At 32.2% G+C, this 17,616-nt stretch overlaps 1 protein-coding gene across 3 annotated transcripts in view; it reads right to left on the bottom strand.

Moving 5' to 3' along the window:
• The window catches only part of LOC107430377 (ATP-dependent Clp protease proteolytic subunit-related protein 4, chloroplastic), a 40,076-nt gene extending 30,649 nt beyond the window's left edge, over positions 1 to 9,427 (bottom strand). Inside the window, exons 1-9 of one of the 3 annotated variants that reach the window (XR_009639396.1) lie at positions 9,082 to 9,425; positions 8,190 to 8,393; positions 7,207 to 7,262; positions 6,941 to 7,067; positions 6,751 to 6,828; positions 5,364 to 5,477; positions 5,174 to 5,285; positions 3,870 to 3,952; positions 3,486 to 3,744 (exon numbers count right to left, since the gene is read on the bottom strand). Coding sequence is in view for 2 of the 3 variants with exons in the window: in XM_016041208.4 (XP_015896694.2) it covers positions 5,214 to 5,285; positions 5,364 to 5,477; positions 6,751 to 6,828; positions 6,941 to 7,067; positions 7,207 to 7,262; positions 8,190 to 8,393; positions 9,082 to 9,345 (915 nt within the window). In the remaining variant the exon portion in view is untranslated. Of the gene's footprint in view, positions 1 to 3,485; positions 3,745 to 3,869; positions 3,953 to 5,173; positions 5,286 to 5,363; positions 5,478 to 6,750; positions 6,829 to 6,940; positions 7,068 to 7,206; positions 7,263 to 8,189; positions 8,394 to 9,081 lie in introns of those variants that run through there. The other 2 variants (XM_016041208.4, XM_060818426.1) reach the window with 2 other exon arrangements.
• Between the last annotated feature and the right edge of the window lie 8,189 nt (positions 9,428 to 17,616).

Here is a 17,616-nt window from a genome sequence, read left to right as displayed (position 1 = left end):
TTGGAATATATATATATATATATATATATGAAAAGAAACAAGGATTAAAAAAAAAAGGAAGAAACAAATACAGGAAAAACAAGTTAAAAAAAGAAAAAGAGTTTTTGTTTTTTTTTTTGGTTTATCCAGCTAGACATAATTTTATCTAGGGATGGAGATGAGATAATTTTATCTTGTTAGCGAGGAATAAATTTGTTGGCCAATGATTTTTAGTCCTATTAGTTGTTGCACCAAGCTGTCACTTGTACTATTTTATCCTAATATCTATCATTATCCCTGTCAACGGGGCCTGATAATGTATTGAAATGCGCCTACGAATGTATTGAGATGTAAAGACAACCGTATCAAGATACACATTATCCTGAACAAAATTTTGTCCAGGATTCTTGGACGCTTATGAAAAAATTTAATCAAAATTAGGAATGCTTATGTAGTAAAAATTTGATTATTGATAAATAATAATTAATATTTCAATTCAAATTTAAATATGACAACTTTTAACAATTATTACGTAAGAATTCGTATAAAATTTTCTAATTAAAGAATATGCGTGTGTATACACACATGCACACCTGATTTTACCAATATGAGTGACATCACCCACCTTTTGATGGAGAATGACTCTCTGATTGCATATGTGTAACACTTGCATGCAATTGCAATCTGATTACATGTAACTACATAGATCAAACTTTGATAAATTCTTTTTGCCCGACTCTTGATGGGAGAAGTTGCCCATAGTAATATTTACATATTTATATATATATATATATAGTATTTTTCTTTTATAATAGGTGATATTATACTTCTAATGTTGTCCAACTAATATCCTACTTAAGTCTGATTGAAAATAATCCAACATCATATTTCATCTTGAATTACATGTAATCATGTAATAATTAACATAAGCTGCCTAACTTCTCCTAGTAGAATGTTTTTCTATGTATCTATTTATAATTTTATATAAAACACATGCACACCTTTGACATTGAAAGTGTGCCTAATTGATTTCATTAAATCCACCGAGAATACAAGTGATTAGATCATATAACCCATTGTAATACGTGGCTATAGGTAATTGATTGGGCACACCCTCAATATTAAAGGCATGTCATGCATTTTATAGCAAAAACTTTATGGACCAATTTTTTGTGCAGGACAAGTATCTAAATTATACTAATATCCTTAAAAGGATACATGTTGTCCCGGATAAACAATTTGTCTAGGATACCTGCGTTAAAAAAAAATTATATATATATATATATATACATATAAGATCAGACCCAAATCAAATCTTTAAATTGCGAAAAATTGATCCACATCAAATCCTAAGCTTAAGCACTCAACCAAAATCTAACTGTATATATATATTTATATATAATCTTGCTATATAGAGAGCATCACATAAACAGCATTATAGCGCTCTAATATCATGCAATATGTTGCGAGATGTGTAAATTTAATTTCAATTAATTTACATGCCCCACATTTAACAAAATGTTCAACACCCGCTGCACACAAAACGACGCTCTATAGCAAAATTATATATATACTAGAATATTTTACACGATGATGTCAGACATAATGTGCTGCTTGACAACCCTTTGATTCATTACTCAAATATTTTGAATCAAAACGCTGTCAGGCGTCATACCATTTTCGATGTCGCCCAATAGAATATTTCCAAGTATATATGAATATATATATATATGTACTTTTTCTATGGTCAGATCAGATCTAATCAATATAATATAGATCATTGGATTCAAATAATACTATTCGAACGACTTAGATTATAAAAAAGCTCATATGCCAAAAATTGCAAAAAATTATCATTCGCACCGAGTATTTTTCTCCTCTTCTCCTTTTCTTGTCTGACACCCATTCGCACCACTCCTCTTCTCCTCTTCGCCTCTTCTACTCTTATTTCCATTCGCACCTTTCTCTTGTCTTATAGTGTTTTTTTCCTCTGTTTCCACCACCATCTCTAACTCGCACGCAAGCCATTCTAGCCCGTCGTACCAGCCTCAAACTTACTTAAACAATAAAGAAAGAAGAAGAAAAAAATTACTAAAAAATTAGAAAAAAAATTACAAAAGAATTACTTAAAAAAAACCAAAAAAATTTCAAAAAAACTTTTATTTCTTTTTGCTCCTCTACCAAACAATTGTGCAAACTCTCTCTCTCTCTCTCTCTCTCTCTCTCTCTCTCTCTCTATTTCTCTTTCTCTCTCTTAAAATTCCATAAAAGAAATTTACCAAAAAAAGTAACAAAAAAATTTAAAAAAATTGTATAAGCCGATGCTACTGTTGATAACAGCATCGGCTTCGACCCTTTTTAATGTTTTTTTTTTTTTTGTCTTTGATTTTTTTTATATAGTGGTCTATCATAAGTAATTTTAAGAGAGAGAAAAAGAAATACAGACACAGACAGAGAGAGAAAGAGAGAGATTGCACGTAGAGGGAGCCAAAAAGAATAAAAGCTAGAAAGTGAAGGGGGAGAAAGAGGGAGACCCACATTCTTTTTAAAAATATCATTCATTTGTCAATACCAATACCAATTGTACCGTGTGGGTCCTTTCTCTCGTCCTCTTCACTCTCTATTTTTACAAAAGAATTAAAAAAAAAAAATAATTTAAAAAAATTTACAAAACCAACGCTTCTTATAAATTTTTTAAATTTTTTTGTTATTTTGTTTTCTTTTTTTACTTCTGTTGCAAAAGGGAGAGAGAGAGAGAGAGAGAGAGAAAAGGGGGACCCACATGAGACAACTGGTCAAAGACCAAAAAAAAATAAAAAGGTCAAAGACGATTCTATTATCAACAGAAGCATCGGCTTATACAAATTTTTTTAAATTTTTTTGCTACTTTTTTTAAAAAAATTTTATGGAATTTTAAGAGAGAGAGAGAAATACCGAGAGAGAGTTTGTGCGGAGGAGCAAAAAGAAATAAAAGTTTTTTTGAAATTTTTTTAATTTTTTTTATTCTTTTGAATAATTCTTTTATAATTTTTTAGTAATTTTTTTCTTCTTTCTTTTTTTGTTTTTTGGGTAAGTTTGAGTTTGTTTTTTGGGTAAGTTTGAGTTTGATACGACGGAACTGGAGATGGTAATGGAAGTAGAGGAAAGAAAAACACTACATGAGAAGAGGAAGATGCACATGGAAAAAAAAGGAGAGGTGGTGCCAATGGATATAAGAGAAGAAAAAGAGGAGGAGAAAGAGGCTCAGTGCGAATTACCAGCCGTCCGAGTAAAATCATTTAAATCTAATGATCCAGTTTTTGGTCCGCACTATATTAGTAGGTCCGATCTGACCATAAAAAGACCATATGTATATATATATATATATATGAAGAGATGTTAGTTATTTTGTGGTTTCTTGTGATAATCTTTCTACCTTTATAATTGCCGAAAAAATTTTACATAGCACCATATCCGGTTCCATGCATTCTATCCATAATTAAGGTTTTTGTAAAGCCAAGTCAAAGGACAAGAATAACAAATGATTAGAACATACAATACCTCACCATTTTTCACTTGGGTAAATTGAATGAAAATCTAGTTTAACAATAACAAGGATATAATCAGAACGATACACAATCAACAAAATTTTGAGCTTGCAAAAGTTCGGGTTGATGCTTATGGGATCCTCTTCTTTGCTGGATCGTGAATATTCGCTAGTGTTGCTACTTGGTACAATTTTTAGCTCCGGAACTCGAGCAGCTTGTTCATCGCATGGTTTGCAATCTGATAAGATTAGGGAGTACTAGATAAGCTTTCACGTAGAAGGGCAAGAACTTAATGTGACATCATATAGGCCAAAATATCGGAGAACTGATTTGAAATATAAATTCTAGAGCTAAATTACAAACTTTATAGACCACTTCATGCCAATTGCAGGTTGAGAACTAATCTTTGATTATATTTAGGACCTCCAATTCCCTTATTAGTGCTCCTGTACAAACAATAATCAGGCAATTTGGTGTTGCATGATCTCAGCAAAAGAAAGTTTTTGACTTGTGCTTTTAGATCCTCATTTCAGTGCAGTTCAGTTTTCTACACCAAGCTGACGACATATTTCACAGTTGACACTTGTAACAACATTATAAACAAAATGAACTTTCTTAATGAATATATAAGCTAGATTTATTGACCCTAATTATATGGTAGTTCCAGGTCAAGGTCCCAACTCGTGGAAAGTGACTTTCACCAGAAATGGCTGGAAAATGACATCACCCTCCATAAATGGGTCATATAACCACTTAGAGCAACTAATGGAAGATACACGGTTGAGACAAAGGACTAAAGTACGTGCATGGTCCCTACATATCAAATCTTTTAATTCCTTCAATCCGTCTCCTACACTTGTAACCTATGATGAGACTGATAGGGTAAAAGGCTATGCCACGGGGAACTAAACCAGAACCACCGAGCAACAAAGCACAATACCATCTAACAATTTTTCTTCAGTCACTCTCAGTCCCACCTCCATCATCAATAACAGAAAAGGAAAATATATGGAGTAGAAATTATACAGTCTAATCAGAACCTGTAGCTGGTTCCTCTTCCAGGTGTCTCATGTTGGAATCTTCTAGGGAGAGGGAGAGCAATAATTGTAAATAGATTGTAGGGCACAAAAAGAACAAGCACATACCAACACCACAACCAACCTTCACCAATGAGAAATAAAGAGAGATTAATAAAACGAACTGGTATAATTGTGGGTAGGTGGGTATGATGATATGAGGAGGTAAGCCAGACGAAATTAGCAATATTCAAAAGTAGATATCCGAAAAGGAAAAATCAGTTCCTCCCATACTGTGGTAGGCAAGTTTAGCCTTCCAACCTTACCAGGGTCAGGTGACAGAGGGAGGGTCAAGCTCTAGCCTTCCCCCATAAGACCGAAAGTTAACATGGGCAAGAGTACAGGTATCAAATGACCATTCAACTAACCTCATACACCCAGGCTCCATAAAAAAATTTGAAAAGTACAAACAACATGCAAGTTCACCAGCGCCGTGAAGGAGTTCAAAGAAAGAAAAGAGCTATCATCATTTTGACAAATTGCCGGTGAAAAAAAACAATGATTGCTGTATATAAAATGAAACATGTAATCTATGAACAGCTACCAGTTATTGTATGCTTAATTTGACAATAACTTTTGGTTGGAACTTACCTGAAAGATCCTAGATTAATCATTCAAAGGCTTCCTACAGTCAAATAAGTTGTGCTTTTTTCAAGTCAGAGACAACTCCCCGGTCCTCAGTACTCCTTTCATTGTACAGTACCTGACAAAAAATTATCAACAATGTATTAGCATTGCAATGCATTGGACAAAAATTATAAACTCTTTCAATTGGTGATACCTTATCTATTATTCCATATTCAACTGCTTCACTGGGACTAAAATATTTTGGACGCCTGATGTCAGCTTCAACTTCCTCAGGTGATTTTCCAACATGCTTAGCAAGGAGGTTAACCTGGAACAAAAATTCATAGAAAAAGTGCAAAACAGATATATCACATCATTTTAACTGACATTCAATTGGCGACTTACTATAGTCAATCAAGTCCAAACTCAACTAGCTGCTGTTTAACCATAATTACCAAAGCATGTCTGGAGAACCCTTTTTTTTCTTTTTTTTTTTTTTAATCATATCTATTTAATTGTATATCTCTATGGAATGGAGCTAAGTATTTTCCTTTATTCTGTTTCTTACTTTTCATTTAGATTATTTAATAGTTAAATTCCAATATATTTTTGGGATTCTCTTTTAACCATCCAAGCGAGGAAATTTATTTCATCTATATTTCTTAAGAGTAACAAATTTACAATAAAAAAGAAAGAACCAATACTTTAGAAATCAAAATTTAAGTTGGATATTCTAATCACTTTACAAGTCAAATATATAGTCTTCAGCAATTGTTCACACACATATAACTAATTCTATTTCTAATTTTTCTTTTCATATATGTGAGATTTAAACTGAAATTAGATTGCTATGCAATTTCAAAGGTCTTATGAAAGTATATGTTATTCTGCATCCATGCATCCATAATTGAACACCAGAATTATATAGAAACAATGGTTTGAGTACTTTAAGCTAAAACAAACATCCTGAAGAATGTTATAGGATTTCGATTAGATTACAAAAGATTACCCAAGTGCTCAAACCGATGTTAAACTCAACTATTATCAAAACATGATATGGGGGTTTGTGGGCTAAAAATTGATCGTGTAAGCACAGAATTCTATTTTCCTTTCTCCAAATATGTCTCAGTATAAATGACAATGCAACTTTAGCAGTAATGTAACTCTTGCTTAAAAGATAGATTTAGACATTGCACATTGTTTTTCAAAATACAAGAGTTAAGGAGATAAATCTAAAATTTAATTATGCATAATGTTGACTACCAATAGAAGAAAAGTTATTAGATAAAATTGAATCTCTCAAACCAGACACGTGCAAGTAAATTTAATTAGCAGAACCATGGAAAAAACATTGCTCCTTTTTAAGTTATATGATAAACATTTCCAAATTGGTCTAACTGTCTTGTTTTCAATAATATTTACAAAAAGAAAGGGAAGAAAAAAGACATTTTTACCATAGTGTTACTGGTGATTATTTATATACTATAATTCAATAGAAATTCTAATACAAAAAAATTCTAACCCAGGAGAATCTATGATTTTGTAGGCCTTAAGTACGGTATGTAGAAATGGACAACAAATCCAATGGTTTTTAATCTTACCAACTCTGCTTTCACGTTTTTCACTTCCTTTCTTGCAAGTTCAATATCTGTTGCTTGGCCTTGAAACCTGGCAATTGGCTGCAGTGAACCTATGTTACTCAAAAGATATATAGCTAATTTTGGATTTGAATGGCAACATTTTTTATGATACATTATAATAAAGCATAACAAGGCATTGTTAAGAAAAAACCTGCTTGATCATAATTGTTGATGAGGGCAGAGCAGAGCGGTTTCCTGTTGCACCAGCAGCCAAAAGTAAGGCTGCTTCCCCCCAAGCATTACCAACACAGAGAGTAAAAATGGGGGGTTTAACATAACTGAAACAGAAAAGAATGAATTTAAGCATAAATGATGAAGTCATAAATATTGCCAGAATTAGGTTAATGCCAAATAAGATTTGAACATATTTTAGCCAACATTCTTAACTTAAAGACAAAATTTGCAAAGATCAATGACCTCATAACATCATAAATAGCGAAAGCTTCAGTTTCATAACCCAGCTTCTCTCCATCCTGTAAATCAATTAAAAATGTCATTAAGTATTTAAATTATTATTTGGACAAGGCACAATCTTCATAACTTTGGTTATCTGTTGACCATAAGAAGGGATATAGACAAAATAAAATAAATAAATAAATAGATAAAGAGTAAAAAATCAGTTTTGAAGGTGATAGACTGTACCATCTACTCACTTGAAACATAATAATACCAGTGTGACAAAAGTGATACCAGAAAAAAAATATCAAAGCATTCATACCTAGTGCTAAAAACTTCCTATATTTCGCAATTAATAGGCATCTACAATTTTTACATCATTGCCTCCCTTCCCAGTTTAATGATAAACAAACATGAGAACTCTGCTATTTTTTGTACTATCAAACTGTTAAAACAGAAAATTCGAATTAACAAAGCAATCATACTGGTTTATGAGATTTCAAGTCCACTGTATCATAGGTCCAGGTAATCACAATAAATCACATGTATATAGAAGTTGGTATAACTTAAATCACATCTCTTTGATTATGAGTTTTTATGTTTTTCTATTTCTCTATAATCAATTGTTAGACATTCATGAACTTTTTACTATGGACCCAAAGTCCACAATAATTCAGTCCAGTAAAGAATAAGGGTAAATCATAGTACTAGCTGCCACCCAAGGTTGAAAATCGAAACAAGGATTGTGGAGATGGGCCAACTTTTTTATTCTTCAACTTTTCCAAAGTAAAGCAACCTAATTTAATAAGAACTGTGCAAATCTGATGGAAAAGTGCATTCCAAATATATATTTGGGATAGACAAACCTTAGCATAATAAACCAATCTCTAAATAATCCGATAGTCAAGGTAATATAAAGAATGAATCATGGGATAAATCAAAGGTAGTACATAAGGAAACAAGTTTCTGAAGCAGGTTAACATAGAAGAAAGAGCATTAACAACCTTGGTTGTTCCAGTGGAATTTATATATAGATAAATAGGCTTCTGCTCATCTTCATACTGAAGGTATAAAAACTCTGCTAATATCAACTCTGTGACAGAAGGAACAAGTGACATGCCCAGGTAAACAATGCGGTTTTTGAACAAGTAAGATGCTAAGTCAGGCGGAGGTTGCTCCCATGCACTTCCCCTTGAAAATGGAATAACCTGCCCACAAGGCCACAAATACGAAATTGGATTGCATGAATTGAAAAAAAAATAAATAAAAATAAAAAATAAAAAAAATACATAAACGAGTGAATTAGAGCAACTTAATACCGCTTTCACATAAATCAGATTAATGGGTATCCAGAATGTAAGATCACTTTGCAGCCTTATATAGAATAACAAGAAATAAAGCTAGAATACCATTTCAGCCGAGATACAGAATAAAATATGAAAAAAATGTGAAGTTGGTCATACAACAAGAGTGAAATTTAAAATGGAAGATAGTACATCCCATCATAGGCAAAAGTAAAATGAAATTTCCAAAATTTTCCTTGAGCAGAAACAAACAAGAAGTAACAATTTATTGCTCGGAATGGAAATGGAAGGACTAGAAATTTTGAACTTCTCAATCCTAATCAACATACAAAAGTAAGAAACAAATACAATATCACCACCTTCAAATCCCCAATTTTTATTCTTTTTTACTTTTTTTTATCTTTTTATTTTTTAAAGCACTAGCAATTCCTCAATTCTTAAGATTCTTAGCTGAGGACCAAAAAATTTAATTTTACAAGCACTGTTCTACAAAAAAAACCTAAATAAGAAATTAGAGAACCCTATAAATAAATTTACAATGAACAAATTCAAAATTTTCGGTGAAAGCTACGATGGCAAACTTCATAAGTACCATGGTTACGACACCTCGTTTAGGTTTGGAGCTGCGCGAAATCTCCGGATTAAGAGAGGATGGTCGGAATATGGGACCGGAGAAGCCGGAGAAGAGACTTCCGGCAGCAAACGGAGCGACGACATTGGTGGAGTGAGATGAAGAGGACGTAGCCATGGCCTGGGTGAGTGTAGGTTTCAGAGTTCTGGAATGAGTGGCGCATGTTGTGAACATCCGGGCGTAAGTGTTGAGCGCGAAGCTCGAGGCGGTGGTTGCGACCTCCATAGCTGCTGCTTGCTATAGTTGACGGTGAGAGGGAGAGGGAGAGGGAGAGAGAGGGAGAAGGTGAGGAAAATGGATAGAAGAAGAAGATATCCAAAGCCTTAGGTTATTCCACATGGACCAGCCCAAACCCCTATTTGAAATCTATAGCCTAACCCAGTTAGAAGATGGGCTGCTTATCTTTCTTCTTTTTTTTTTTTTCTTTTTTTTTCAATTCAACCCAAACAGCGAATCCAAGGTTGCATATATGCTAGCTTTTAGTTTGTTTTGATAATTATTTATACTTGCCAAAATTACATCTAAGAATTCAGATTTTGGAAAGCAAAATCAAGAACAAGTGCCAAAGTCACAAATCATTATTTTATTGATTAGAAAATGAGTATACTTTGAATATGAACATAAATCTTTGAAGAATAAATATAATTAAATATAAAACCAATAAAATAACGAAAATTTCTATTGAGATTAGGTAACAAATATAATCCTAAACAAATTAGTATGATCAACAAGAAGGCAAGCAAGTAATATATGAACGATGAATTCACAACCAACAAACTATAATCAAAGAGGAAAAGAAATAAATGCAAAGTAGAGAAAAAGAGAGCACAAGAAACAACACACAATCTTAGGTGGTTCGATTTTCGATGTAATGATCCATGTCCGGGGGCAAACAATGAATGAATTCTTGTATTAACTCCAAGCCACAATATGGGTATCTAATGGATCTATGTGAGGGAAGAACAAAACCCGATTTCTCTCTCTAGAAAGTGTTTCCAAGCTCTCGCACACACAATTTTGTGTACCCAAGAGATATACATAAAATGGGGGCAAAAAAGGTCATTATATAGGGGGTAATATGGCCTTAGCTGACCTATGGCTCGCTTGCATGCAAGGCTAAATGTAGCAACAGGCCACGGTAGTGGCCATGGCACACCCCTGTTACAGGATATATCGTGCGCCCGCACACTTGGCAACGCGCATTAGCAGGCCACGGCAGTGGCCATGGCGCACTAGAGCTGCCCTGTGTCCATGCAATGCACTTTGCGCCTGCTTAATTTCCAGGCAATAAGCCTAAGCCTGACGTCATGGAACAGCCACGTACTACTCACTGCTCGTTTTTCGCCTTTTTCTTCATTTCTTCCTTCAACTCACAAAACAAGCTTCAAATTTTCAGACATTTCTCTACAACTTCATTACTTGGTAAACGTCTTAGTAGACATCATGGTACATCTAGCACAATTCATGTTTCTATCTAGCTGGTCCAGCTTCATCTTTTTTATCATTTTCAAGTAGAATAATGTTAGAGTACCAAAATGTTTGTCAAAATATTTTTATTTAAAGCACTAGGATATCGTCAGAGAGGATGTTGTACGGCTTATTCAAAATGTGTTTTGTTCTAGTATATTCCTGAAAGATTTGAAGAGCACGTTTGTGGTGATGATTCATTAAGTCAAGTCAGATTTCTTCTTTTAATCATCTTCAACTGATTAGTCTGTGTTATTCCTTGTACATTATTTATTAGAAGATTCTGATGCAGTGTTTGCATCCTTTGCGTGGTAGTTTAATTTCCTCTAACTACGCTGCTTTTGTCCCTGCTAGATGGATTGGTGAAAATTCAGTGCTTTCCAATGAAATTATTCATTCTATGAAAAAGAAGAAAGGGGTGAAATGTGTGGTTGGCATTAAAATTGATATGCAAAGGGCATATATGATCGGGATGATTGGCAGGTGCTATCTCGAATGTTGTTTCAGTCTGGGTTTTCATGTAAGGTGGTTCATCTAATTCATCATTGTTTTTCTACTATTTCAATGTCGTTGTTGCTTAATGAGAATGCAGCTTGTAATTTTTAAATGGAAAGAGGGCTAAGACAAGGGGATCCTTTCTCTCCGTATCTTTTCATTCTATTTTCAGAACTCTTGTCCAAAGTGTTTTTGAAGTTGGAGGAGCAGCGGAAGATTCATGGTGCTAAGATTGGTCAGTTGACTCCGACAATAATTTATCACTTTTTTGCATATGACATCCTTGTTTTATGCAAGGCTAACAAAGAGGATATTACTAACATGATTCACTACCTCAACTTGTATTGCAAATGGATAGGACAGAAGTTCAACTCTACTAAGTTCCGGGTGCTTCTTCTCTAGCAATTTAAAGAGGGAATGTAAAAGCAAATATTAAAAGGGCCTTACAAATTAAGTAAGTTCCCAAAAATTCCAAATATTTAGGGAATCCTTTGCTTGTAGGAAGAAACAAAGCTGGAAGATTTAAAGAAAAGGGTAGAGGCAGAGTTGGAAATCTAAGTTGCTATCCTAGACGAGTACAGCCACCCTTATTAAGCATGTTCATTCAGTTGTTCCGGTTTATGCTATGTCCTTCGCAAAGATCCCTACTGGATGGTATCAGAACTTGGAGAAGATAATCAAAGCATTTTTGAGATGATAACAGCAGATTCTTTGCAAACATTCCTTGGAGAAAAAATTGTCTTCCTAAATCCGCAGGAGGTTTGGGCATTAAAAGCATAGTTGATTTGAATGAGTCTTTATTTTGTAATCTAGGATGGAATCTTGCGTTAAAGGTGGATAAGCTTTGAGTGAGAGTTCTCAAAGCCAAATATTTCCCCTCCACTTCCTTCTTGAAGTCTAAAAAGATTCACTTAATTTGGTTTTTTAACAAATGGATTAATGATGCAAAAAATGTGTGAGTTATGGATGCAAAATGTTGAAAAAATTTCTATTAGAATGCAAAATACTAACCCTAATAAAATTCAGAGTGCAAGGGTATCAATTTTTTTTTTTTTTTTTTTAAATCTTAATAACAAAACCACCCTTCTCCAAAGTAATTTTGAAGGACATATTCCATGAATTCTATTTGATAAAAATAATAAAACGAGATTTTAGTAGGAAAGAAAAAAATTCCACAATTTCATGGGAAGAGTAGTTTTATTCAGTTCTAAAATTAATTTTACACTTCTAACATTTGGTATTTAAGGTATTAACATCAATTTTTTGGTTGAAATCTGACGCAATGTACGTACTTTTTGCAATTGCAATAAAAAAAAAAAAAAAACTAGAGGGAATAAATGCAACCAAAAAAAAATAAATAAATAAATAAATTAAAAGGCGGGATGTTGCGTAATTCGTACCAATTGTGTTTTTGGTGAATATTAATACCAAAGTATATATGTATGCATGTACAATTACACTTACAATCTTTCATATGTAACTTTCATATAAAAATCATGGTCAAATATATGTACTTCCATGGACCATAAGTTATTATTATTATTATTATTATTATTATTATTATTATTATTATTATTATTTTTTGGGGGATCCAAGTTATCATCTATGCGTGATTCCGTGAAGCCTAGATGATTAAGTATTTACCCTGCTCGATGGGAAACTGCCTAGGGTCAATGGAAGCTTTTTCGTTTTTCTTTTGTTCTAAAAGTTTTTCTTTTAGTATTTGCATGTTAACGTAATTTTATTGATGCAATGTTCTTCACATAAATTCATTTTAGGTGGTTCTATTATAGAGCTTTAGAAAATATTAAAAAAAGAAAAAGAAAAAGAAGAAAAGATAAACCCCAAAAATGGAGACAATATCATTTAGTGATTGAGAAAAAAAAAAAAAAGACAAAATCCTAAAAATGCAAGTATTTAGCTTTCTTTTTATTATTTATTTGCTTTATCTGTATTATTTTTTTATGTAGTTGTTTAATTTCCATTTTATCTGTTCTTCCAACCAGTTGGTTTTGTTGTATATACTCTAAAGTTAATCGGCATATGTACCTCGAACAGTTTGACTATGTCTGGGTTTTATATAATGAAGAAGTAAGTATTTAAATAATTTGTAAAATCATATAATATATATAGATAAGATGAATTTAACGTATCTAAATTATGTATAATAGACTACTTCAGTTATAAAAGATACATGAAGTTGTTTGTTATACATAATTTGGATGAATAGTATATGTCAGGGTTATATATACCAAACTATACAGTTATATTTAAGTTATATAATATAAACAAAATAGAGTTATCCGATATATATAACCTGGACAAATTGTATTTGTTCAAATTACATATACCTTTGCAGTTAGATATTGATTACATAATCCAAACAGAAATACATCAGTTTGAATTATATATACTGAATTATATGTAATTGGATAAAAACACAAAGATAGGTGATGCCATAACCCAATCATTTCTCAAATTTTGATTTAATGCTGTTTTCCAGAAAAAATAGAAAGAGAAGAAAAAGAAAGCAAAAGAAACAAAGGAAACTCATTGGTGAGGAAGAAAGGAATAAGCTAATGAGTGAAGATGATTATAAATTTAGACATTCTTGATTGTTGGACATAAGAAGAAATATCATAAGGAACTTTTAGAGATGATGGAGATTTAGGAATTAGGGCTGTTGTATAATATATGGATTTAATTTAAAATGGAATTATAGGTAATAATATATGGTATATGTATTTAATTATATTTAATTGTAAATTAGGAACAGATGATTTGTGTAGATAGTAAAAATTAAAAATAAAAAGTAGAGTGTATAGAATATAGATATCAAAATTTGTTGTGTGAATAGAATCATCCATTTATTTTGTGCAAATATTTAAACATTGAAAAAAAAATAAATAAATAAAGGGGTACCACTAATAAAAAAAAAATGTAGAAGGGAGGATATTGTGCAATTTATCCCTAACTATGTATCTACATAATATATATATATATATATATATCTAAATACACATGCATACATTTATGTATATATACAGGTACACTCACATTCAATTCTTTCAGATATAACTTTTCTAAAATGCGTGGTTTGGTAATCTCCATTTGGCTTTTTGTTTATAGCTTTGGTTATATACAGAGATATATAATTGTGTACGCATATAGTTATGCGACAATGGAACACGACACCGTGGGAGACGGTGGACGAACATGCGGCATGCCTATTCTTGCCAATCGCCCCCGTTAGCAAAATCCTATATATATATATATATTGGAAAAAGTTGAATTTGATTAACATGTACAAAATTGTGTTTGATTTGTTTTTTGTTTTGTTTTTTATCCTTTAAGTGTTTAATTATTTAAAATGTCTAACAAATTTTAACACTAATTAACATTTGAAATAAGTAATCCTTTGTTAATATGATTGGTTTTTTGTTTCTGTTTTTTAAAATTTTTCTCCCTAATTTTGTATAATTTACTTAGTTTAAATGTTAGTTACTCGTATTTTTTAGTTTGTTAGATATGTTAAACAAAAAATAAAAAAATAAATCATTTTTGTTTAGTTATCCTTTCTTATTTATTTTATTTTTTAAAACTATATGTAGTTTTCTTACTTTACTTGTTTATTAATGTATGTTAATGGTAAAGTTAGTTGGATATATTAATTTATTACAAATCATGTGAAGGAAAAAAAAAACAATTTCTAAAAAAAAAAAAAGCATAATTTAAGTTGTGTTTCATTTTTTATTTATGTTTTTTCTTTTAATATTTATAATTAGTAGAAATATCTAACTACTATCAATTAATATTAACTAATTATTAAAATAAACAAATTATATACAATTTAAAAGGAAAAGACACACAAAATATATATATATATATATATTAAACACGTTAATAAATGACCCATTAGTATACATGTTTTTTTCTCCTTAATTTTATAATTAACATAAATATCCAACAAATTTTAACTAATATTTGAAATAAGTAAATTACAAAAAGTTTGGTAAAAAAATAAAATATAAAAACCAAGCACGTTAAGAAATAACACCTGATCTGCATATAATAATAAATAAAGAACCAAAAATCTTAAACAAAAAACCTTTGGCAAAGGCAATCTCAATCGAACATAAATCGAACAGACCTGCGTTTTTGGACCTTCTATGTGTGAACATATACTAGATAGTCAAGAAATTCCATAGTCAAGGTTCAAAGGAAGCTTTTTTATAGTCAAGAATTTCCATAGTCAAGGTTCAAAGGAAGCTTTTTTATTGTTCTTTTGTTCAAACCGAGATGTTGAAAGATACAGAAACCTTTTTTTTAATTTTTTAATTTTTTTATTTTTATTTTATGAATAGCATTCAACAGATGGAAAGCTACAGACACCTAACTTATATAACTAGAACAAATATATAAAGCTTTGTCAAGTACAGGTACTACAATGTTTACCCAGTCTAGGATATCGTTTCAATTTTTTTATCGATGAAAAAAGAAAAAAAGAAAAAAAAAAAAAAAAGACATTGTTTTCAATTTGTCCGCATTCAACACTGCAGTCAGCATGTCTGAAAGAAGACCTTCACATCAATCACCAAATTGCATTAAGAAAAATTTTTGTACCCATTTATTGCCTTAATTACATATAGATTTACTTACTCTTCAATTTGTATTATATATATATATATATATATATATATAGTTGCCCGAGTTTCGTGTTTTGGAGGACTTTAGCATTTTGAGTATTTTGTTAAAGTTGTTCTGCTGCCAGTTTTCTTCCTTGTCAATTAGAGACCAGAGACAGTTGCAGGTTCTGTACTCCTCAGCACTTTCTTTATTTTTTCTAATTTTTATTTATTTATTTTTTTTTTGAATTTATCATTTTATAATCTGTGTCGCTTGTGGTTCAGAACCACAATGGATGAGAGATTCAAAAGTGCAGCTCAAATGGGAGATATGAACATGACATATACTTTGATTCAGGAGGATCCATATCTCCTGGATCGCATTGATTGTATACCATTCATCGATACTCCTTTGCACATAGCAGCTTCTTTTGGTCATGTCCAATTTGCAACGGAGATAATGAGATTGAAACCATCATTTGCTCGGAAACTAAATCAACAGGGATTTAGCCCTATGCATTTGGCCCTGCAAAATGGGCAAACCATGATGGTTCTTCGATTTCTAGACTACCAAAGCGATCTTGTTCGGGTTCAAGGGAGAGAGGGTAAAACTCCTTTGCACCATGTTGCTGAAGAAGGAGATGTTGATCTCTTGATTAAATTTTTATCAGCTTGTCCGCTGAGTATCCAAGATGTGACAATTCGAAGTGAGACCGCTTTGCATATTGCAGTGAAGAATTATCAAATTGATGCTCTTGATTTCTTACTAGGAGGACTACGAAGATCCTTTCATAAAGGTTCCAACATTCAGGAGAAGAAGATTATAAACTGGAAGGATGAAGAAGGAAACACCGCGCTCCACATTGCAGCCGCTACGAATCAACCTCATGTAATGACAGCCACTTAACTAATCAACTTTCTTTTTTTTTTTTTAATGTGATTTATTGGATATATATATATATATATATATATATATATATATTTTATCCCCAGGCTGTGAGATTGTTAATAAATAGCAGAGCAGATGTAAATGCTAAAAATTTGGAGGATTTAACTGCATTAGACATCTCAACACCAGATAACAAAGAAGTTACAACAAGTCTACTCTCTGCTGGAGCAAAAAGATTTGAGTCACCTCCTCAAGTTTCCAAATCCAAAAATGACCATTTGAGGTCCAAGATGTCATTAAAAGAGCGAGTTGTCATATCGATTATTCGTTTCAAAAATAATACAAAGGATGAAACGCGCAACGTGTTACTGGTGGTTGCTGCGCTGATTGCAACAGCTACTTACCAGGCTGCACTAAGCCCCCCGGGAGGGCTTTGGCAGGACAACAACAGCAACGGCAATGCTTTGAACACTGATGGTGATAATGGAGGCAGTTCGGAACTGCACAGAGCGGGAACAATAATAGTGGGGAATGGCTACCTCTGTTTTTTCTATATTGTTAACAGTGTGTCCCTTTTTTTGACAATATCGGTCATTTTTTTCCTACTGCCTAGTGGGCGTATGAGTCAGTTGCTTAGTTTGCTTCTCTGTTTCTTTTCTTTCTGCTATACATCTTCTTGGATGGCCATATCTCCAAGGTCTATGTTATCCTGTTTTTGTTTGATGTTATCACTGCTATATTCGATAGCTTTTTTGTGGACACTACTCCTGCACAATTTGGAAGTTCATCAGCTAACGAAAAAATCTTGAACGGATTTGCTGTGTTTTTGGGGGAGACGAATTGGCATTGCACGGTGATGGATGGAAATGATGTATGGCCAATTTGTTGCATTTGATCTGGCTGGTTGCATTATTATTATTATTATTATTTTTCGCTGAAATAGCCGGTTGTATTCTTGTAATATTTGTTTAGTTCGATTGGAATATAAGTATTTGTAATTATAAGAAGTATACCCTTCTT

Source organism: Ziziphus jujuba, chromosome 6, assembly GCF_031755915.1.
Source record: "Ziziphus jujuba cultivar Dongzao chromosome 6, ASM3175591v1".
Taxonomy (NCBI): domain Eukaryota; kingdom Viridiplantae; phylum Streptophyta; class Magnoliopsida; order Rosales; family Rhamnaceae; genus Ziziphus; species Ziziphus jujuba.
This window is presented reverse-complemented; position numbering and strand designations above follow the sequence as displayed.